This window comes from Balaenoptera borealis (assembly GCF_965194805.1).
Source record: "Balaenoptera borealis genome assembly, chromosome: 4".
NCBI classification, from domain to species: domain Eukaryota; kingdom Metazoa; phylum Chordata; class Mammalia; order Artiodactyla; family Balaenopteridae; genus Balaenoptera; species Balaenoptera borealis.
In genome coordinates this window covers 58,420,747-58,444,638 of record NC_138861.1, presented here as the reverse complement: position 1 = coordinate 58,444,638, position 23,892 = coordinate 58,420,747, and the positions used below count along the sequence as shown (strand labels likewise).

Below are 23,892 nucleotides of genomic sequence, written 5' to 3'. Positions count from 1 at the left end.
GATAAATTAGATACATTCAATACCACCATATAATCCAACGTCCCAAGTCATTTCTGTTCTCCATTCACCCAATGCTCTCTGTTGAGGGTTCCTATAAGAAGTGACTGAACACACTGGGTAGGGTCTGGGTTGAGATCTGACTGTCAGGCTTTGCATTCAATCCTGGCTTCATCCGTTACTAACTTCTGTGCCTCAGTTTCCTCATCTGTAAAATGGAAATAACAGCATCCCTTCCTTGTAGGGTTGTTGTGAGAATTAAATCCACATAAGCTTGTCATCCAGTTAGAACACTACCTGGCACATACTAAGTGCTTTAGGAAACATTAGCTACTAATATCATGTAGGAGGGGGCTTGTGCTAAGTTCTTGAGATGGAGAGATGTTAAGACCTGGGTCCTGTCCTCGAAGAATCCACAGGAGAGCAGAGCAGGCTGCTGTTTAAAGGGCTACCTCACATGTAGAAAGAGCTCTGAAGCTGACCCCAAGGTGCTAGGTCGGGGGCGGGGGGGGGGGGTGGGCAACTGGAGTGGGTGTCCTGAGGGAACACTGGGCAGGAGCACACTTGGTTCTGGAAGGAGTAGGCTTCCTGGGGGTGGGAGGGTGGAGGGGCTTCCAGACAGAGGCAGAGGGACAGCAAGGCAGGCAGCATCGCACGACAGCACAGGATGTGTTTCCTAAGTGGAGGGTGAGAAAACTGTGGTGGGGCGGGGGATGACGCGCTGCAGAGGCGGTTTAGAAAGAGCAGCCTGGGCTTCCCTGGTGGCGCAGTGGTTAGGAGTCCGCCTGCCAATGCAGGGGACGCGGGTTCGAGCCCTGGACCGGGAGGATCTCACATGCCGCGGAGCAGGTAGGCCCGTGTGCCGCAGCTGCTGGGCCTGCGCTCTGGAGCCCGTGAGCCACAACCGCTGAGCTCACGCGCCACAACTACTGAGCCCGTGCTCCGCAGCGGGAGGCGCCTCCGCGGTGAGAGGCCTGCGCACCGCAGTGAAGAGCAGCCCCCGCTCGCTGCAGCTAGAGAGGGCCCGCGCGCAGCAATGAAGACCCAACGCAGCCAAAAATAGATAAACAAATAAATAAAAAGCTTCTTCCAACTTTGTGTATGTTTAAAAAGAAAAAAAAAAAGAGCAGCCTGCAGCTCGGGGCATGGCAGGGAAGTGAAGTGCAGTCAGAGTGGATGGGACGACCCAGAAGAGAGGGCAGAGCAGGAAGGCCGGCCAAAGGCGGGGTCTGAACAGCGGGCTGCTGACCTTTCTATCACCTCTGCCTTGTCAACTAGGAGAAAGACTGAAAACCCAGAGTCCAGAGCAGGACTCGGAGAAAAAGCACTGGGTAGGGGGTGGGCGGTGGCCCATGTTTGTTGGCGATGTATAAGAAACAGCTTCACTGCTGAAGATGGAAATGGTCCCCCGTCCTCCAAGTGTTACCCTGACCCTGCTGGCTCACCCAGGACTCCACATGCATTTAAAACCCACCTGGTCACCACCTTTTTGTACAGGATAAGAAGCAGATCTTTTTCTATTTTTCTCACCTTTGATTTTTTAAAAAACGGATTTATCTAAAGCTATTTCTGTTTCTATTTTGAGAAAAACGGTCCTATCAGAGTAGAGTGAGTCAGGTTTAGAAAAAGAGATAAGCATCCTCTTACAGTAATGGAAACAAAAACCATGGCATTTAAATTTTTTCTACCATCTCTTTGGTATTTAAAAAAAAAAAAAAAATATATATATAGCTTGGCTCAGAGTTGAGTAAAGGACCAAAGGAATAACAGTACAGCATTTGAAACTTTAAACTAAGTTCCTATCTTGGCTAAATTGTAAGGAGACAATTAGATCCATAAGAAATTAAATGTGAAAAAAAGAGAGCTACAAGAAAATAGACTTGAATATCAAACCTTTGAAGGAAGTGGGACTTTTTAAACTCAGAAATGATAGAAAACTTCATTAAAGAATAGATTTGGTTACATATAAATTTTAAAATTAAAAATGCAAACAATAGAGAAACAGTTGCCACAATTGTGACACAGGGTTAACATTGTTATTATATAAAAAGCTTACGGAGTGGCATGAACACACCGGAACCCAGACAGGCAAACTGGCAAAGGACAAGAACTAAGAATGTGGAAACACAATCGGTTGGCAAACATGAGGAGAACATTCAATCCATGTGATAATCAAAGGATGGAACGAGAACTGATAGACATGTCCAAGAAGAAGGGAGTGGTTAAGTATAGTAATATATTTCTTCTATATCTTGAATATTATCATCACAAAAATATATTTGTATAATGACTAACACATACATGGGAAAATACCTCTGATGTAATATTAAGTGAGTAGAATATACACGGATGTGCATGAACATGCATAAGTATATACAGTATAACCATGTAAAAGTAAAACACAACCATGCGAAAATGACCGAGAATCTATCCATTAGCACTGGTTATCTTTGAGACAGTGATGGAGGGTGGCAGTAATTTTTTTATTTTACTTTCCTGTACTTTCAACTTTATCTTTGCTGCTTATATATATTATTTTTATAATATAAAATATATTTTACTCTTTTAAAGGTAATGCTATATATGATATTGTACATGTTGATTACTTTATAATCCAGTATTACTTAATGGTCAGTGAATAATAATTAAAAAACACTTATGAAATATTTGTCCCTCACCATCTTTTTCCTTACTATCAAAGCAGTAATAAGACCTTATAAAAGAAATTAACAATCCAAACAGCAAAACTAAGAAAGTCAAGGAGAAGATGTTTAATGGGATATTGTAAATTCAGCAAATACATGTTAGAAACATGAAAGTTAGTTGACAGAGCCCTTGGACAAATTAATTAAAAAAAAAATTCTTGAAATGCTAAATAGTAGGCAAAATAGAAAAAGAAACTGGACAAAATGAAAAATCTCAAAAAGGTTGCAGAAGCCATTGGATACACAATTTTAGGCAAGTAGGTCACTAAGCAACAGGATCATGAGGCAAATTAGTTTTCTGTCAACAGACCTGTTCCAGGGCTGATCCATCCACAGCTTAATAAAAATGTAAATAACGCACTACATTCCTTAAACCAGACTGACTGGTTTTTTATCTACATGTGGAACTTCCACCATCTTTTTCCAAAAACACTAATATTCTGAACTCACGAATATGTGAAAGTCATGGGGAATGTGCCACTGTAAATTGTGTGTCCAATCAATCAGGCCCTGCACTGCCCAGCGTGGCCTCCCCATCTCAGAGACTCCCACCCCCAGGCCAGTCCACACTGACCAATGGGGGGCCGCGTGCCCTCCCCTTCTTTGCACGCACACAGCTGACTCAGTCTGGAGGGAACCCTTGGGACTATCAAATACTGGGGCAGAGCTACTGGAATGTTCTGTCTTCCCCGTGTAGCTAAACAATAGCATAATTAAGTCACAAGTGACAGAGATCAGATCCACCAAATGATTACAAAAGACCCATTAGAGGGGCTGTAGGTCTCCCTAAAAAGCCAGGCTTTCCTACAAATCCCAGTTCACAACCCACTCAACCCCACTAGGAACACTTAGCAGTTTGTAATGCACATGTGAGTAGCCGTTCCTAAACAAAGTCACTCATTTTCAGAACCCTATTCCCCTTTCCTGAACCTGTCCTTGGGTCCTGGGTTTCCCTGATTCAGTCCTGGGGTTCTAGCTGAGCAACTTGTGTCCTGTGGATTTAAACCATGGCTGAGGATGTTTCATTCACTTATTCTATAAATATTCACTGGACACTGGATATTCAGAGATGAAAGGATTTGGTTCTTCCCTTTCACTTTATCACATACCAGGAAGAGTGCATTCAAAGTCAGGGAAAACCTAGGGGAGAACGGAGAGAGGTGGTGAGGAGCTCCTTCTTGACTGAGGGAACGGCATGCTTACTGACAGGGTAGGGTGTCTAGGGCTATAAAATTAATTGGAGTTTGGTTAGAACCGTGCTGTCCACTATGGTAGCCACTAGCCACACGAGGCTATTAACACACTTGAAAAGTGGGTAGTCCTAAATTCAATGTGCTATAATGTAAAATACACATGGATTTCAAAGACTTCATATGAAAAAAAGAATGCAAAGTGCCTTGTTAATAATTCTGAATATTGATTACATGTTTAAATGATACTATTTTAAGTAGTTTGGAGGTAAATGAAATATTCAAATTAATTTCTCCTGTTTCTTTTTACTTTTTTTTTAATGTGACTCCTCGAAAATTTTAAATTACATATGTGGCTCATGTAAAGAAAAAAAAAATGTTGCCTGCAATTACAGTTCCACAAAGATCAAGCCATTAGCCACTGCAGTAGCCCACCGACAGTGAGCCTGAGGGGAATTCAGGATGGAGAAAAACAGGAAGCATTCTGTGCTTTGGATATCAGCCCCTAGATAGTCAAGGTTCATATCTAAGGAAATATTTCAATGACCCTAGATTCTTGCATCTCCCCATACATAGAAAACAACTTAAATCATTAACTTGAAATGTCTACTCTTTGTGATTAGCAATAATTTTTTGATGTTCAACTATGTGTTTCTTTCCAGCAAAAAAGTTCACATATATCCTGGCCCTTCCCTTACCTCTTTGGGACAGTTTCTCAGAGCTATCTGAAAGGCTGTCTCCCGGGCTATAGACCTCAGTAAGACTAAACTCAACTCACAGCTCTTATGTTGTGCCTTTTTTTTTTTGTCAGCAGTTTTGGCAACCATGAAGACCCAGAGCAGACTTCTCTCCTCCGCCTGAATTCTACAAGGATCCAGAACCTTGATTGACACCAGCAGGGCCCCTTGTGCCAGTCTGCCTCCTCAATGAGTCCAGACAAATTTAAGTGAGTCTCTCTTGGTACCGGATCTCCCACTCTTAGCTGAAGATCCTGAGTTTATTCAGAGGTTGTTAAACTCCTCACTATGCGGAGTAGGTTATCCTTGAACTTAGGTTCCAGAAGAGGTGCCTGTATTTGCTCAATTGAAAGACACTGAGGTTACCCTCAGGTGAGAACCACTGGGATGACGTTGTTCAGCTGAAGGACCCTAAGGAGGCTCAGACTCGGTGATTAAGTAGGAAGCTGACCTGACATCCTTCCTCAATTTGGCTTCCTTAACAGACTCTGTTGGGATAAAAGTGAAGATATCGCATGAAAGCTTTGCTCGGAGGAAGAGGGACAAGGCTCCTCCCAGCCAGTTACGGCTTTCTCAGGCAACTAAGAAATTTGTGGGAGTGATGGAAGCAGAGTCCCATAAGGAAACCCACTCATTAGTTTAAAACGTGCTTGTCTGGGGACCATGTATGACAGTTGGCCACTCACTGATCCCAGCACAGATGGTGGTTTTAGAAGAGACATGCAGAAGAGCAGAAGTGACTCTAGGGTAACGCCTAGAGAGGTTAAGCTCACAAGCAGCACATTGCCCATCACACAATTTCATTAGTAAATTTTATTCCTGACAAATTCAACTTTAAAATAGGAAACAGTTTCTCAAACAGAGAAATGAGGGGTATCAGAAAGCCAACCTCCAACCAACAACTAAAACCCAGCCAGGTTTAGGGATGTACAGAATTTATACTTGCAAGTACTTAAGTGAGAACTAAGGAAATCTCACCCTAAAAATGGCTGAGATGGGGCTCTTTTTGACATTCCAAAACTGATTTTTGCATACCCAGTTAGAGAAAGCCAGCTTGATAAAACATCTTTTCAGATTTCTGACCTTAAAGGAACAAAAGCCCTCTTAGGACTTAGGAGGAACTTGCATTTCTCTCCCTATGCCTTTGACATGTAAATGTTCTACCTGATCATTTTAGGCATTTTGTTCTGTGTTTTGAGGGCACAGTGTCCGCCATCAGGAAAGTACACATACGATGTACATTTGACAACCCATCAAATAGACTGGGATTCCAAACAGTCTTTTTGTCTGGCTGTGCCAGCTCTCAGGAAAATTTGTCATAAGGGGTCCCAGTCCATAAGGGACCTTTGTCTTCTCAACCTTCGTTGCTTCCACCTGTACAACAAAGGCCTTTATTTTCTTAGACTATTCTTTGGAGTAAACTTTGTGGATCTTGTGAAGCCTGCATCCTTTGCACTCTCTTGTTGCGGATGCCTGTTGCATCTTACTGCTTATCACTATTAAGATACTACTCATCAATGGCCAGACAATGGACCCTTTAAATTGAAGAAACTTCTAAATTGGTAAATTTTAGAGAGCTCTCATTATAAATAGCTGTTTTATTGGTACCTATGAAAAGAGCAAATTAAAAGGTAGATACAGAGGTTTATTAACAACCTCTGAATAAACTATGGGAATTCTTAAGATCCTAACCTTAAGAATTCCCATAGTTTAAAACAAAATAAAACAAAACGATTTGGGAAGCCTTATTTGTAGTCTTGGCTTTCCCTTGATGGGTCTTAGGATACTAATAAAAACATTAGGTTAATTAACGTTAATCAGGTTGATTAACAAGGGAATAGGAAATGCTGAGGGGAAAGTCAAGAGACTGCTTCCCAACAAGGCGGAAATTTTAAAGGGACTTGTCCCAGCAGGATAGAAATCTTTAGATGGTGATTTAAAAATGCGATAAATAAAATGGACATTGATGAGATTAAAACAAAGGCTTCAGGGAATTCCCTGGTGGTCCAGTGGTTGGGACTCTTGTGCTTTCACTGCCGAGGGCCCAGGTTCAATCCCTGGTCAGGGAACTAAGATCCTGCCAAGTCGCACAGCGCAGCCAAAAAACAAAATAAAACAAACAAAAAAAAACCAAATGCTTTGATACAACATAACCTAAAGTTGAATGGGCCAAAGAGACCCCCTATTGGTCCCCCCAACATTAAAGGGCCCCAAGCAAGTCTGGTTTATTTAGCCCAGTTAAAAAAAAAATTTTTTTTAAAGGCTGGAATAAAATTATACTAAGATACCTAACCAGCAATTGCTTGAGGCAACAGGCCAATTAATCAAGTTAAAGATTGACAAAAGGGCCTGGGTCACTTGGCTAAAGTTAAAGGTATAAGAGTTGACAGAATTGAGATAACAATTTGTTTTTTAAAAATTGGCGTATTTGGGGCTTTCCTGGTAGCGCAGTGGATAAGAATCTGCCTGCCAATGCAGGGGACACAGGTTCAATCCCTGGTCCGGGAAGATCCCACATGCCACAGAGCAACTAAGCCTGTGCACCACAACTACTGAGCCTGCGCTCTAGAGCCCGCGAGCCACAACTACTGAGCCTGTGTGCCACAACTACTGAAGCCCGTGTGCCTAGAGCCCGTGCTCTGCAACAAGAGAAGCCACCTCAGTGAGAAGCCCGTGCACCACAATGAAGAGTAACCCCCACTTGCCACAACTAGAGAAAGCCTGCACACAGCAACAAAGACCCAACGCAAGCAAAAATAAATTAAAAAAAAAAAGTTGGCATATTTGAATGGGCTTTATGTGAGATGGTTACATCTCTTTTGCCTGATTATACTGTGGGATAGACATTATGTCTCACTGGGGAATGCTTCTCCTGCCTGATATTATAATACAGAGCATATAAATCTGCCCCTAAGGCAGTATTAATTAAACATACTAAAGGAAACAGAGTTACCTGAGCCCACACAATATGAAACAAAAAATGGGGGTTAATATTCAGGGCCTAATAAAGCAATAGTGGAGACTTTTTTTGCCCTTAGGGTAAATTGGTCTGGGTCTGACTTGTGCACTCCGAAAGAGGGCCTTTGTTGAATGCCTTGTGCAAACTTTTGAAGGCATGATAAAATGAACCCTAAAGTTCTAGAACACAGAACTCCTAATTTCCAGTTTAGCTTGAAATCTTCTCATTGATATAAAAAACAAATTAAAGAAAATGTAGTTGGACAAATCAATCATTTGATAACATTTAGGCAGACCAGTTCTTTGGGGAATTGAAAGCAACTGTCTTTGTAAAAAGGCTAAGTCATCTAAGCAAATACATTTAACTTACACCAACTGTTATTTATAAACTAGTAAGTTTATATTGTAATACCTGATTCACGACTAAGTTATAAAATGAAGTTATGAGATCTCTGGTTATGTCTGTTATATGTCTGTGTGTACATTATAGATATGTCTCTACCTCCAGACAGTATCAACATTAATTTATAAAGGAGCTCTATTTAACTGACTTAAAAGTAAGCACTTAAAAATTAAATATTTTTGAATGTAATAGAAAATAACCCAAATGAATTTCAAGTTCACGTGATCTGGGAAATATTCAATATTAAATTAATATTTGGTTTAAAGTTTAAGTTTGTTGGTTTAATTAATACACACGTCTTACTTTTATTGAACCTAGTCAAATATGTTCATATTATTTCTGTTATAAAATTTATCAGCAAGAAAAATAGCTTGGAATGATGGCTGACTTGGTCTAATGTCTCCTGAAGTTTTCATGGGTAATCTAAATATAATTGTTGGAAACAAATGAGTTAAATAGATATAAATGGGATAAGAGCCATTTAGTGTACTGTTTAAGAATTATTATGTTTTATGACGGTATGTCTACTTAAAAATAGTTTCTCCAGATTTTTGGTAACTTGAAATTTTAGAGTTTTGCTAAGTTAAGTTAAATGATGGAAATGTACTAAATATCTAGATCATTCCCAAATAAAGATACTGAAAAACTGATTACTGAAAATAGGCTTCCTTTTATAGAGAAATTAAAGATATTTAGCACCATTAATAAATGTTTTGTGTCACATTGGAAATTTTTCCATAAAAGGGCATGTTTTTATTTATTTTTATTTTTTAATTAATTTATTTTTTTTTAAAGATCTTAACTTTATTTATTTATTTATTTTTGGCTGCGTTGGGTCTTCGTTGCTGCACGCAGGCTTTCTCTAGTTGCGGCACGCAGGCTTTCTCTAGTTGTGGCGAGCGGGGGCTACTCTTCGCTGCGGTGCATGGGCTTCTCAATGTGGTGGCTTCTCTTGTTGCAGAGCACGGGCTCTAGGTGCGCAGGCTTCAGGAGTTGTGGTGCATGGGTTCAGCAGTTGTGGCTAGTGGGCTCTAGAGCACAGGCTCAGTAGTTGTGGTGCATGGGCTTAGTTGCTCCACGGCATGTGGGATCTTCCCAGACCAGGGCTCAAACCCGTGTCTCCTGTATTGGCAGGCAGATTCTTAATCACTGCACCACCAGGGAAGCCCCAAGGGCACGTTTTTAAAAATCATAAATGGTATTTATAAGTTTGCCAATCCACAGAATGCTAACATAAAAGTACATAATTGCTTACTTCTTAGTTTTCACTAGAAATTAAGGTTTTAAAATTTTTTAATTTTTATTGAAGTATAGTTGACTTACAACATTGTGTCAGTGTCAGGTGTACAGAAAAGTGATTCAGATATATATAGATATAGATATATATGTATATATACATATTGATATATATTCTTTTTCAGATTTTTTCAGATTCTTATCCTTTATAGGTTCTTTTTCAGATTCTTTTCCAGACTCTTATCCTTTATAGGTGTATATATATATATATATTTTTTCAGATTTTTATCCTTTATAGGTTATTACAAGATATTGACTATAATTCCCTGTGCTATACAGTAAGTCCTTGTTTATTTTATATATAGTAGTGTATATCTGTTAATCCCATATTCTTAATTTATCCCATCCTCCCGCCTTTCCCCTTTGGTAACCAGAATTTTGTTTTCTATGTCTGCAAGTCTGTTTCTGTTTTGTAAATAATTTCATTTGTATTTTTTAGATTCCACATATAAGTGATATCATATAATATTTGTCTTTCTCTGTCTGACTTACTGTCTGACTTACTTCACCTAGAATGATAATCTCTAGGTCCATCCATGTTGCTGCAAATGGCAATATTTCATTCTTTTTTATGGCTGAGTAGTATTCTACTGTACGTATATACCACATCTTCTTTATCCATTCATCTGTCAATGGACATTTAGGTTGCCTCCATGTCTTGGCTATTGTAAATAGCACTGCTGTGAACACTGAGGTACTTGTATCTTTTTGAATTAGAGTTTTCATCTTTTTCAGATACATGCCCAGGAGTGGGATTGCTGGATCATACAGTCGCTCTATTTTTAGTTTTTTAAGGAGCCTCCATACTGTTTTCCATAGTGGCTGCACCAATTTATATTCCCACCAACAGCAAAGGAGGGTTCCCTTTTCTCTCACCCTCTCCAGCATTTATTATTTGTAGACTTTTTCATGATGGCCATTTTGACCTCACTGTAGTTTTGATTTGCATTTCTCTAATAATTAGCCATGTTGAGCATCTTGTCATGTGCCTGTTGGCCATCTGTATGTATTCTTTGGAGAAAGAAATTAAGGTTTTCAAGGTTAAGCATTCTAATTAATACATGTAATTAAAACTACTAAAATTAATAAGGAAAACATCTTTGTATGAAAGAAAAAAAAAGTATAAGAAATGGAAATGCATTTTGTTAAGGGAAAAGAAGGTAATTTTGTCCTGGAGAGAGAGAAAGAAAAGGAAGGCATAGGACAAAACCTGAAGATAAAAAAGAAAGTTTTAGAAGTTTTGTGGGAAAGAAACCCTGAAAAGAAAAAGGTTTGTACATGGTCAGGACTGGCTAGGATTAAAATAAAATTTAATTGAGTAAATAAATTTTAACATTAAAAGTAAGCTGGTATGACACTAGAATTTGTTTTTTTCTCTGTGTTAAGAGAACAAAGTTTTCTTAGAATATTGATCTGTTTCTGATAACAGATTAAAAAAGCTTCTCTACCTTTTAAGTGATCTGTTGTAACATTCTGTATTTGCCTTTAAAATCTTTTGTCATTTGGGTTAAGTAAATAAGTATTGTTTCACAGTGACCTATGATCCTATATGACCAAGTGTTTTAAACCTTTTGATATCTTTGACAAACTTCCCCAAGTCAATTCTAAATGAAGTCCTTTTGACCTGTAGCTAACTTTCGGATGCTTCAGAGATCCCAAAGCATCCTCAAAAGAGATATTAAACTAATTAGGTTTATTTGATATGTTAAATTACATGGGAAACATTGTCAAATAAGTGGTGATAAACCTTCTTAGGTTATATTGCATGGGTAAATGTCATTAACATAGATATTCTAGAAATTATATGGAATTCTTAACAACCTGATATGTCCTAGTATAATATTATCAGTTATGATTCTAATTATTCCTTAAAATGTTGTATTGTCACAGAAATAACCAAGTTGCTTTGTCAACTGCACTGTAATCAAATCTTTAACCATGCCATTTTAAGTCTTTTGTTATTTATAGACAGTCATTGTTTTACTCTGATGCTTTTACAAAAATGAAAATCTTCAAGAAGATTCATAAAAAGGATTTTTTGACAAATATAGGTTTCTGATGACTTTTAGATCATACCACTGAACTGGGTAAGAAATTATAAAACTCTAATAGAAAACCTGATGCGTTTATCAAGATCAACAAGAATTAATTATATGGAACTTAATGAACTGATAAATATGATTTATAATCTTATGATTTTTTTTCTTAAATATACTGGCTTTTAATCTCTGTGTTCCAGAAAAACCTTTCCTCTTATGCTAACTATGATATGTGGCAAGTTGATGAAGTATACCTCTGCAAATGAAGATGAAACATTTATCTTTTTCTCTCTACCTAATCTCTCCAGAATTTGGCTTCTCTAACTGGCTCCCCTCTGGACTTGATGGTTTACTGAGATTCAGATTACAACTAGTTATACTAGTCATTGTTTTAATTTGTTCTCTCTTTGTTGTTTTCAAACTATTTATACTTTTTGTCTCTCTGCTGTACTATCTTATTAATGTTACTTGTTATATTACTTATATTCTATTTTATAAGATTGTTGTATCCTGCATTACCTGATGTGTAACCAGGCCTCCAACAAAATTAATGATGGCTAACTATCTTGAGGCAATTGATCACACATATATATATGATCACATATATATTACATATATACAGATAAAGTTAATTGTAATAGCGCAACTTTAAATATGGGAAGAAACAACAAGGGGAAAACATTTCCTGGATCATAATAGAGTAGTAAAACAGAAGATCCAGAGGATTTTAGGTTGTTTAGGTTGTTAATAGGGCCTAAGCCAGATATAGCATATGAATGGCCTATCACTAAGATCCTTGCCTGACCTAGGAATAAGCATTCCTAGGGCTGTGGGACAAATTGGTCATGAAATGCTTCCCAAGCCTTGGTCAAATTTATGACCAACGTGGGGCACCGTAAACAAAAAAAAAATGTTGCTTGCCCTTTTAGTTCTATAGTATCAAGCCATTAGCCCCTGCAGTTGCCCACCAAAAGTGAGCCTGAGGGGAATTCAGGATGGAGAAAAACAGGAAGCATTTTGTGCTTTGGATACCAGCCCCTAGATAATTAAGGTACATACCTAAGGAAATATTTCAAAGACCTCAGATTCTTGCATCTTCCCGTACACAGAAAAGCACTAAGATCATTAACTTGAGATGTCTGTTTTTGTGATTAGAAGTAATCTTTTGATGTTTTGACTACATGTTTTTCCTGCAAAAAAAAATTCATATATATTCTGACTCCTTCCTTACCTCTTTTTTTTTTTTTTTTTGCTGCACCGAGTGGCATGTGATCTTAGTTCCCTGACCAGGGATCCAAGCCGTGCCCCCTGCATTGGAAGCGTGGAGTCTTAACCACTGGATCGCCAGGGAAGTTCCCCTTCCTTATCTCTTTGGAACAGTTTCTCAGAGCTATCTGAGAGGCTCAGGCTATAGTCCTCCGTAAGACACAGAATAAACTCAACTCACAGCTCTTACGTTGCGCGTTTTTTTGTTTTTGTTTTTAAGTTGACACTCATATTAAATTTCTATTGGACAGTTCTGGTTGTAGCATAGAATTAGCTCTGGTTAGAGAATAAAATTCTAGGTTGAGAGTGCCAAAAAATTAAATTAAAATCAAACAAAGAGGCTATATATACAGAAGGAGCCAGGGTGCTCAGGCCTTGAACATCACACAGGGAGAGTCACTAGGACCCTGAGCAGGGAAGGAAAGGAAATGTCAGCTGCGTGCTTTGGAAGATCACTGTGGCCGTGAAATGGGAGAGACCAGGGCAGGGTGAAAACCGGAGGCAGGAAAACTCATGGAGCAAAAATGAAATATCAGTGAGTGACCAATCTGCCTTCCAACCTACAGGATCTGCTCTTGGGAGTCTTACCTTCGCTGTGCCTTGGGCCCTGTGGCAGCCTGGTAGATCCTTTCTCAGATAAATGTCTTTACATACAGAAAATAAAATACCCAGGATTACAAAGGAAACCAATGACTGAAATACAGGTGTCACTGTAAAAATCTGTGATATGGCAATATGTGTGCTTCTTTATTGACACTTTAAATAAGATGTAGCAGCAGGTCTAACAATTACTGTAATTTTTTTTTTTTTTTGGCTGCGTTGGGTCTTCGTTGCTGCACGCGGGCTTTCTCTAGTTGAGGTGAGCGGGGGCTACTCTTTGTTGTGGTGCACGGGCTTCTCATTGCAGTGGCTTCTCTTGTTATGGAGCACGGGCTCTAGGCACGTGGGCTTCAGTAGTTGCGGCACATGGGCTCAGTAGTTGTGCCTCGTGGGCTCTAGAGCGCAGGCTCAGTAGTTGTGGCGCACGGGCTTAGTTGCTCCGCGTCATGTGGGATCTTCCCGGACCAGGGCTGGAACCCGTGTCCCCTGCACTGGCAGGCAGATTCTTAACCACCGCGCCACCAGGGAAGTCCACAATTATGGTAATTTTGAAGTATTTATGAACATGAATGATATTTTGAGCAACAGCTATCATGAGACACAATGATATCTGTGTTTCCATTAGTGGTGAAGCCACGGTACTGCTAACACTGCTGTGATTTGTTGCCTACATTTATACTCAAAGGAAATGCTAAATTTTAGTGAGTGGTTAATGAAAATGAACTGTAATTTTTCCCCCCAAGTCACAGACCACCTTGAATTCTATCCATGACCCCTTAGGGATCCATGGATCAAGGGTTAAGGACCCTTGTGAGATGTTCCCAGGCTTCCCTCAGGAGTCAGTTTAGGTCCCTCTAAGATGGGAACATGCAGGAAGTATGGTAACAGTTGGATGCTATTTTACTTCTAGGATTTATTTATTCCCATGACCACATCTACAATAGCATATTAAGGCAGCAGACACAATGGCCCAGAAGGTGTCTTAATGGAACACTGGGTTTCCTTGGGTTATGATTAGAACCCATGCCTTTTTCTCAGATGAGGATAATGATCACAGGAACAGGCCCAGGAGACCCAGAGGGAAGACTGTTTGTTGGGGTTTTTCTTAGTTCTCAGGCGAGCTTATTCTTGCAGGGAGGAAGTCATCCGTCTCGCCCGAAGGAATTTAGTTACAAAACAAAAACAGGAAAAGACAAATACTGTATGATTCCACTTATATGAGGTATCTACAGCAATCAAATTCATAGAAACAAAGTAGAATGTTGGTTCTTAGGGGCTGAGGGTGGGGAGAAAAGAGGAGTTATTTAACGGCTATACAGTTTCAGATTTGCAAGATGAAAAAGTTCTGGAGGTCTGTTTTGCAACAGTGTGAATATATTTAACACTACTGAACTGCACTTAAAAATGGTAAAGATGGTACATCTTTTTTTTTCTTAATAATTTTTTTAAAATTAATTAATTAATTTATTATTTTATTTTTGGCTGCGTTGGGTCTTCGCTGCTGCACGCGGGCTTTCTCTAATTGTGGCGAACGGGGGCTACTCTTTGTTGCAGTGCGCGGGCTTCTCATTGCGGTGGCTTCTCTTGTTGCAAAGCACAGGCTCTAGGCATGTGGGCTTCAGTAGTTGTGGCTCGCAGGCTCAGTAGTTGTGGTGCACGGGCTTAGTAGCTCCGTGGCATGTGGGATCTTCCCAGACCACGGCTTGAACCCGAGTCCCCTGCATTGACAGGCAGATTCTTAACCACTGCGTCACCAGGGAAGCCCAAGATGGTACATCTTATGTGGGTTTTTTTTTTTTAATCACCATAAAAATGGTTAAAACTGCAAAACAAACAAACAGGACGCTCAGAGCCTAATTCTGGTTCAACTTCTAATTGTCACCAAGCTGGACAGCCTCAAATGCAGGCCTGGTTCTACCCAGTACCTGGAGTTTCTCAAGGCATTAAAGGTATAAAAATGCTTTTTAAAATGAGGACCCAAGTGCTGTTTATTTTTTAAAATTCTGCTATATAATGATAAAGCTCATCTTTACAGTTCTGGGTATTGATTTCCACGGAACGGACTAAGACAATCCCCTAAGACTAATAATAACATCAAACACTTAATTAGCGTTAATTCTGTGCCAGGCACTAGTCTAAGCACTTTATAAGTACTTGACTCACTTAGTCCTCATAACAATCCCATGGTGGATGTCCTATTTTTATCCCCACTTTATAGATAAGGAAACTGAGGCACGGAGGACTAGTAAGTGGCAGAGGTGAGGTTCACAACAGGTCATTCGACTCCAGAGTCAGACCATGAGCACCTGGGGCAGGGACCAGGATTTTTATCTCTCAATTCCAGCGCTGAGGTAGTGCTGACTCACAGTTAATGAATCAGTTGGCAACCATTTATTGAGCAATCGGTTACGATAGAATTGTGAGGCATTTTTACCATGCAGCAGTTCTGAAGAAGAAAGATCTCGCTGTCTGCTTCCTCTACTTTTTTTTTTTTTTAAACTTGGTAAGGAGAAACTTTGTTGGAAAGATGACCGCAAGGCGTGTGGGGCAGTTTACTGCCCTAGCGGGTTGCGGGGATACGGCAACAGTGGGGAAAACACTTTGACCATAACATCCCCCAGCACCTCCCTCTACTAATCTTTTCAAAAAAATGATTAAAGCAATGCTCCTAACTCCCCCAGCGTTTGGAATTGATGGTCACTGCCAAAGACTCTAACCCACCTTGCCACCTGGTTATCTCTTGTACTCTGGAGGAGTGGGAAAAGGAGTGAATATGAAGAGACAGAAAAACAACAAGGTCCTACTGTGTAGCACAGGGAACTATATTCACTATCCCATGATAAACCGTAATGGAAAAGAATATAAAAAAGAATGTACATACATATGTATAATTGCATCACTTTGCTGTACAGCAGAAAACAACACAACATTGTAAGTCAACTATACCTCAGTTAAAAAAAAAAAGAAGACACAGAAAGGCCTGTCTCCAGACCAACAATGAATTCTAGGAACTGGTCTAAAACTAGGTATGTGGCGGAGGGAAATAGGAAAAGACCCTAAAAGTCACCAAAGAAAATCGCAGGACGACCTTAAAAGGGCAGGGAGTGGAGGGCAGCTCTCCGTCGCTTAGTAACCACATTCTGCCACCTCAGTAGGAAGCAGCTGCGTTTCTAAACGTTAACAGGCTGAGACTGGCCAGGTCCACAAAGCTACTGACACACGTGGGCCAAACACCAGCAGCATTTCAGACAACTGTAGCCGGAACGTGTGCCCCCCACGCAGCACACAGAGGCTGCTCGTGGGAAGAGACGGGGGCTCAGGCCACAGCGGGGGGGGTCGCTCCATCTTCTGACTGGTATGGCAGGGAGGTGGTCGGGACTCACCTGTAGGTGTAGGGCCCCACTTCTTCCAACCGAGGGGTCTCCCCTCTGAGGACCTCCTCTGGATTGGTGACATTGAAGAAATAGAACTGGGTGTGCACGGGCAGAGGGGGCTTCCTCCAGGACTCAAAGGTCTCCGAGCCATTCCTTAACACAATATTCTAGGGGAGAAAACCAAAAGGGGATTTACGTAGTGTAAGGCAGTTGGCTTTGAACACAGAGGCAGAACGAGGGACACCCTGTCCTTTGACCTCCCGGCTCACTTATTTTTTCCACAGGCATTCAGCTGCTGTCCCTTGGGAGCAGGGACACGCCTTACGCCAATATGAAGCCCACAGCCCTCAGAAGCCATAACAGGTTTTCTATAAATATCTGCGGTAAAGAAAGGATGCTAGAGCCATAGCTCATGGTGTCACCAAGACCAAGGCCACAGTCTGAGTACCCGAAGTGCCTTATTTGCTTCGTCACAAAGAGTCTACTGATCGGACAGCTTCCGTGGAAGTCAGGTCACTCTGAGAAGCTCCAGGCACTCCCAGCTCGCCCATGTGAGAGACCAGGAAGAGAGGCCCCAGAAGGTCACTTTGGTCCTTCCATTTGAGGTAGAACCACACCCAGCTCTACCACTTTCACCACCAGGGGCTTCACATGCATTTTCTCATCTAATCCCCAACAAACCCCTAACATAGGTTTGCATATCCCTGTTTTAATGATGAGAAAGCTAAGCCACACTGAGGTTAAGTGCTTAGGGTATTCTTCGTCTACAATCCTTCGTTTCCCACCCTTACCATGGATTGTGGTCTAAATTGTGTCCCTGCCACCGCCCCCCCCCAAAAAAATTCATATATTGAAGTCTTAACCCCTAGTACCTCAGAATGTGACTGTATTTGGAGATAGAGTCTTTAAAGAGAAATTAAAGGTTAAGTGAAGTCATTAGGGTGGGCTGTCATCCAACATGACTGAGGCCTCAGAAGAAATCAACCCTGTTGACACCTTGATCTCAGACTTCTAGCATCCAGAACACTGTGAGACAATAAATTTCTGTTGTTCAAGTCACCCAGTCTGTGGTATTTGTTATGGCAGCTCTCACAAACTAATACACCATGGCCCCTCTACGGAAGGAGTATCCTTCCCACCCTACAGACTTCACGTGTGGCAAGTGACTTGATTTGATTAACAGAATGTGAGTGGAATGGCAAAGCGCCGACTTCGAGCTGAGGCCTTAAGAGGCATGGAAAGTTTCCACCAGCCACCCTCTGTTGCCCTGTCCCAGGTAGTTGGTGATCCTTCAGCCAAGGCCCTAAAATGGTAATGTGTAGACCAGACATGAAGCCAGGAGTCCAGCCTAAGTCAGCTGACCCAGCTAAGCTCAAATTGCAGCCAACCTGGCCGTAAGGAGTATGGAGTACATGTTACTATTATAAGCCACTGAGATTTGGGGGTTGTTTGTTATCCAGCATTGCAAGAGTAGCCTGATTAATACAGCACCCAAAGTTAATAGACTGAAAGCTAATATCTAGTAGTTAACTTGTTAATAAAGAAAAACTGCATTTTTAAAGTTAAGATTACTGAAGTACTCGAGAAGGATAAAAGCATACACAGAATAAATAAACCAGAATGCAAACAGTGACTAACTCTGCATGTTGGAATTTGGATCATTGTTATTTTCTCCTGGATGAGATTTTGTATTTTCTGAATTTTTATAACGAATAAAAAAAATTAACACTGAGAAAAATTTTTAAAAGAGGAAAATGGGATCTGCTGATAAAGACAATGTAGGGCCACTAGTGAAACAATAACTAGATTGCAAGAGAAGCATCCCCTGATATCACCTGTCACTCCCCTAGCGGTGAGGATTTGAATGACAATCAACAGAGGGACCGCTTCAAAACATGACAGAAATCACATGCTAAAACATCCTGTGACACAGAACACAACAGGATGCCAATTTTTAGTAGTCCACGCCTCCAATTTAATAGAAGCAATGTTGCAAGGGAACTTAATGATATAACTCTATTATTCAATGGAAAATATCCCAAGAATCTCTGCAGGGAAAAACAAAGTGGCACCGGAATAAATGGATGCAGAAAACCTAAGCTTGTCAGAGCAAAAACAGTCATCTGGAGGGCTGGAAGTCAATTCACATCCATGAGTCAGCCATGTCATAGAACTGGGGACTCTTTGTGGTTTGGCATCAGTTCGGAACATCTAATCATCAGATTTCTAGCCAAACAACACATTATTGAAATATTCTTGGCCTTGACTATCAGTACTGATTTAGGGGGTTGATGTCAGATTGTTGAGATAGAAAAATTTAAAGACAAACCACGAAACCCCTTTCCTCCAAGCTCCGGGTCCAGCTCAGACTCTCTCCTTTGTGAAGCCCTCCCCGCCTGCTCCTGCACACATTACTCTCTCCCTACCCTGGCCATACAGCAGCCTAACCGGTCATTTTAGGCAGTTTTTTAAGAGTTTCGTGGTCTTTTATCTTATCTTCTAAACAGGAGTCTTAGCTATCTGAGGAGGAACAAGGGAGAGAGTCGGGCCCAGAGAGAGAGAGAGGGCAGCATAACTGGAGAGGCTTACCAGGTGGAACCCAGAGGCCCTGGCAGGGTAAGGAAGGGCCTGTGGTCAAGGTTGTACAGCTGCTTCACGTCAGAACTGGGTCTGGAACCCAGTGTCCCTTTTCTCCACTCTCCCACCCCACCTCAGCATACAACATTTTAATAAAATGGGTATAAACCTACCACACATTTTAGTTATACAAGTTATATGGTAGAGTTTCTCTGGTATAAAGTATACACACAGCACCTAGAAACAGCTCAGTAACATGAATATAACCTACCTAAAACTAGTATGTTAGCTATGAGAAATGTAACACATATATAATAATTATTTGTCTTCTAGAGGATTTTGAAGGCCCACAGATACCTTCAAAGTCATCTGATTTCATTAAAATGAGTCTCTTTTCTGGGACTTCCCTGGTGGCACAGTGGTTAAGACTCCATGCTCCCAATGCAGGGGGCCTGGGTTCAATCCCTGGTCAGGGAACTAGATCTCACACACGTGCTGCAGTTAAGAGTTCGCATGCCACAACTAAGGACCCCGCCTGCCGCAACTAAGACCCAGTGCCACCAAATAATAAATAAATAAATACATACATACATACATTAAAAAAAAAAAAAAGAACCTCTTTTTCTTATCCAGAAATTTCCAGAAAAAGGCGGGGCAATAATTTCTCCTCCTCCATGAATTCCTTGAGTACCTTCCCCTTAACTGGATGGGTCATCCCTTCCTTTGAACCCTGTAACTCATTACATAGGAATTTCTTAGGAAAAAAAGTGCTCAGGACAGAAAACATCTTCTAAAAATTGAGGTTAATTGGAATCTACATGAAGCAGTGATATTAGCAACCAAAAATGAGAAGGAAAGTGCAGCTATTATATTGGAACATATTAGGTTAACAGTTGGCTTCTCAAAACAGAGGGTGCTGACCTACAAAAAAAAAAAGTAGAGTTTTTTTTTTTTTTTTTTTCTTTACTCCTCCCCACTCCTCAAGGACAATGCAGGTTTTGGAGAAATATTGGTTCAATCCACAAAATATAGTACTAGAAAACTATATTTTCCGTCAACTTTGCTTATAAGATGCTGGGAGAGAAGAAACTGATGTGAGACAACCAGAGAAGAGCAGAAGAAAGGCATGATCAGTCAAAGGCAAAGCCACAGTCAAGGCCCTATAACAGCAGCTCGACTGCTACAAGTCCAAGGAGCCTTTAAAGTATACCCAGAGGAAGTGGTTGTTCCCTAGCCATTTCAGCCACATTCAGATACAGAGAAAGCAATTCAGATACAGATTCACTAGAATCAGAAACACACAGATCTAGCACCTATTAGTTTGTGTGTCTTATCGGTAACCCAGCACGCTAAAGAGCTAAGTGCAGCCAGTTCCTTTTGTGGGTGGAAAGAAAAATCTGTGTGTCTCTGTGATCCCTTTTCCTAACAACTATTTAAAGCAGCGCTATACCCATGGTTTTCTTGCAAAGCGTAGAACTATACGTGCAAATCATCCAAACACTGTCTGTGCCAGGCACTGCAGGTAGCAGATACCCAGCAACACAGATATGGTTTCTGTGTTCCAGGAGTTTACCCTCTATTTGGGGGACGGTAATTCACACATGCAAGATAATCAACAATGTAAAGTAGCCCGTAAGAAATGGTCAATGAGTATACCAGGCAGTGGTCTCCGTGGTGTTCAGACAATGGATTCTACGAACTGAGATGGAGACAGGTAGTGCTTAAAGTGAGCAAGGAAGAATGAATAAAAATTTGGCAAGCAGAGGAGGTCACGGGGGTGGGCTCCTTATGGATAGCTGGGGTTGATTCGACTATCACCTCCTTATGGATAGCTGGGGTTGATTCGACTATCCTGTCTGGCTGGACAGAGTGAGCCCTTCCTCCCTGCCTGTTCCATGTCCATCTCTCCTGGAGCCCTCTGCTTAATCAGAAAGAGTGGATGTGGAGAAGGAGACAGTAAAATATACAGAGGAGGGACGGTATTAGATGTGATTGGGTGTGGGTTTTCTAGGGAGTAGGGAGATTGATTTAGAGAGCTAGGTTGGGGTCCCAGGAGTCTAGATTTTACATGATATATAAGGAGGGGTTATGGAAGGTTTCTGAGCTGCAGAATACTATCAAGAGCCAGGCATTATGTTGCCGCTTTATCTCATCTAATCCCCTCAACCGTCTACAAGAGGGAAATCATCTTCCCCATCTTACACCTCAGGAGACCAAAGCTCAGAGAGGTTAGGTGAACGCCTGAGGTTTGCTAGCAGAGGGTGCAGCTAGCCTCCCACCCCAGGACTCACTGCAAACCTGGGCTCCTGGCAATGCTGAATTTTACCGGAGCCTCATGCCCCGGGAAAACAGTAATGGTTCGGGAATCTCTGCTTCCGTGTTCCGGGAAATGGTTGACTGCAAAGAAACACCCTGCCCCATGTGACTTAGATTCACAGATGTCTCTCTTGTTTACCTAAGACAAGGCTAGGCACTGACCCTCCAGATTCCCATTTGTTGCCTCATAATGATTAGCTGAACAGCTTGACCCCACTGGTCAATGGGAGCGAAATGCTGGTACAGCACGGTGACTATTGTTAACAACACTGTATTGTACACTTGAAAGTTGCTAAGAGAATAGATCTCAAGTGTTCTCACCACACACACAAAGAATTAACTCTGTGAGGTTATGGATATATTAATCAGCTTGATTGTGGTAATCATTTCACGGTGTGTATCAAGCATCCCATTGTACACCTGAAATATATACAATTTTTATTTGTCAATCATACCTCAATAAAGCTGGGGGGAAAAATGTTTGTTAACCAAACTTTGGTTAGGTTTCCCTCCTTCCCAGCCCCATGAACTCCTCACTATAAAAGGAAAACCCTTTTGGCTAAGCCTTGAGGCCCTGCAGATCACACAGAGGTTCTCCCTAATGCAAGTCCCCTTGTCCCTACTGCAAAGTCTTTTCCCCTTTACAATCAGATTTGTTTTTTATTTGACACTCCTAACTATTGTGCCACGTTGCCTATTTTGCATTGACACAGGCAAGAGGTGTTTCAGAAGGTTACACTGGCATACGTGGGAAGGAGGGTTTGGCTAAGGTTGTTGTAAGGATTAAATGAAGATTCAGCAGAGCGCTTATCGCAGGCCATGCTCAAAATACTCAATAAATGGTGACTGCGATCTTGACTATTACCATCTTCAGGTTGGGGATGAGAGGGTTCCAGGACTTAGTCTGAAGAAAAAAAGGAATCATGTCGCTTCCATGAGTCTGCTCAAATACAGACAACCCAACAAATGTCAAACAATGAAAGAGGGGGAAAAAATAAAGTCTTTAGTCATGATTCTCTCTTTCAGCCCTACATAAAATTCAGTTTAGGTTGAAACAACAAGGAATTAGTATAAAATCGGAAATAAACAAAATGTTGAACAGGACAAGAATGACTTAGTTAATTACGATAATTCACAGGCTGGAGTAGAAAGCAATTAGAATTATAAAAACTACATAGACCTAAGGAACATGTTCATAACGTATGTTAAATGGTAAAAGCAGACAATGTAAAATATGCCTAAGTGTGGACAAGACTAGCAGATAAAATGCAAACATGAAACCAGGGGGGTGATATATAGATAATTTTACAATTTCAATCTTTTAGTTACCCTCAAAATCACTAAGCCTCCACACTAAATGTCTAATAGCATTTATCTCTATGGAACAGGATTATGAAGGGTCTTGCATTCTCTCTGTGATGTTTCTCTGCATTGTTTGGATTTTTTTTTACAACAGAAGTAAAGTAATTTTGTAAGCAGAAAAAATAACTGTTCCCTTATCATTTTTTTTTAAGTGAAAATCTAAGAAAGAAACTCAGATTCTACAAAATGTATTAACAGACCCCAAGGGAAGGCAGAAGGAGGAGATACAGAGAACCAGCTTCATCTAGCTTTTCCTCTGTCCTTGCAAAACAGAGGTAAGGCTGATGCGTCCTCAGCTGTGGTCAGTTCTCCCTCACAAGCGCCAAGGGCCTCCATCCGCCACACTGGGCTGTACAGTATTTCTTTTCCTATTATTGTCAGGACGGTTGATGTAACACTGTGTTCCTCGCCAGCTTTTCTTGACAAGCGCCACAGTGTGTGAAGAACTTCATAGTGAGAAAGGACTTGCTGCAGCAACATGGATGGACCTAGAGATTGAGATTATTACACTAAGCGAAGTAAGTCCGAGAAAGATAAATATTATATGATTTCACTTATATGTGGAATCTAAAAAGTAGTACAAATGAACTTATTTACAAAACAGAAACAGACTCACAGACATAGAAACAAATGTATGGTTACCAAAGGGGAAGGTGGAGTGGGAAGGGATAAATTGGAAGTATGGGATTAGTAGATGCACACTACTATATATAAAATAGATAAACAACAAGGATTTACTGTACGGCACAGGGAACTATAGTCAATATTTTGTAATAAACTATAATGGAAAAGAACTGAAAAAAAGAATATAGATACATATATGTGTGTGTATATATGTATATTACTGAATCACTCTGCTGTACACCTGAATCTAACACAATATTGTAAATCAACTATACTTCAATTAAAAAAAAAGGATTTGCAACCTCGTTTTTTATTAAAGAAAATCATCTCAGAATTATGAACCCCAAAAGAGCCAGTCAGTGTGAGTGAACAGACGGTTAACTGCCTAAGTTTATCTTGCCTGGTTTGTATCCAGCTTAGCCAAAAAAGTCCAAAGACAAGGGGAAGA

The 23,892-nt window shown here is 40.7% G+C and overlaps 2 protein-coding genes across 2 annotated transcripts in view; one reads left to right on the top strand and one right to left on the bottom strand.

The window, feature by feature from the left end:
• Positions 1-23,892, bottom strand: part of SCARB2 (scavenger receptor class B member 2) — a 69,131-nt gene that overhangs the window by 32,592 nt on the left and 12,647 nt on the right. The window contains exon 2 of the mRNA XM_082389378.1: positions 16,575-16,732. Coding sequence (XP_082245504.1) covers positions 16,575-16,732 — 158 coding nt within the window. The remainder of the gene's footprint in view (positions 1-16,574; positions 16,733-23,892) is intronic.
• Positions 1,004-23,892, top strand: part of SHROOM3 (shroom family member 3) — a 533,396-nt gene continuing 510,507 nt past the window's right edge. The window contains exon 1 of the mRNA XM_082389318.1: positions 1,004-13,720. The gene's annotated coding sequence lies outside the window, so the exon portion shown is untranslated. The remainder of the gene's footprint in view (positions 13,721-23,892) is intronic.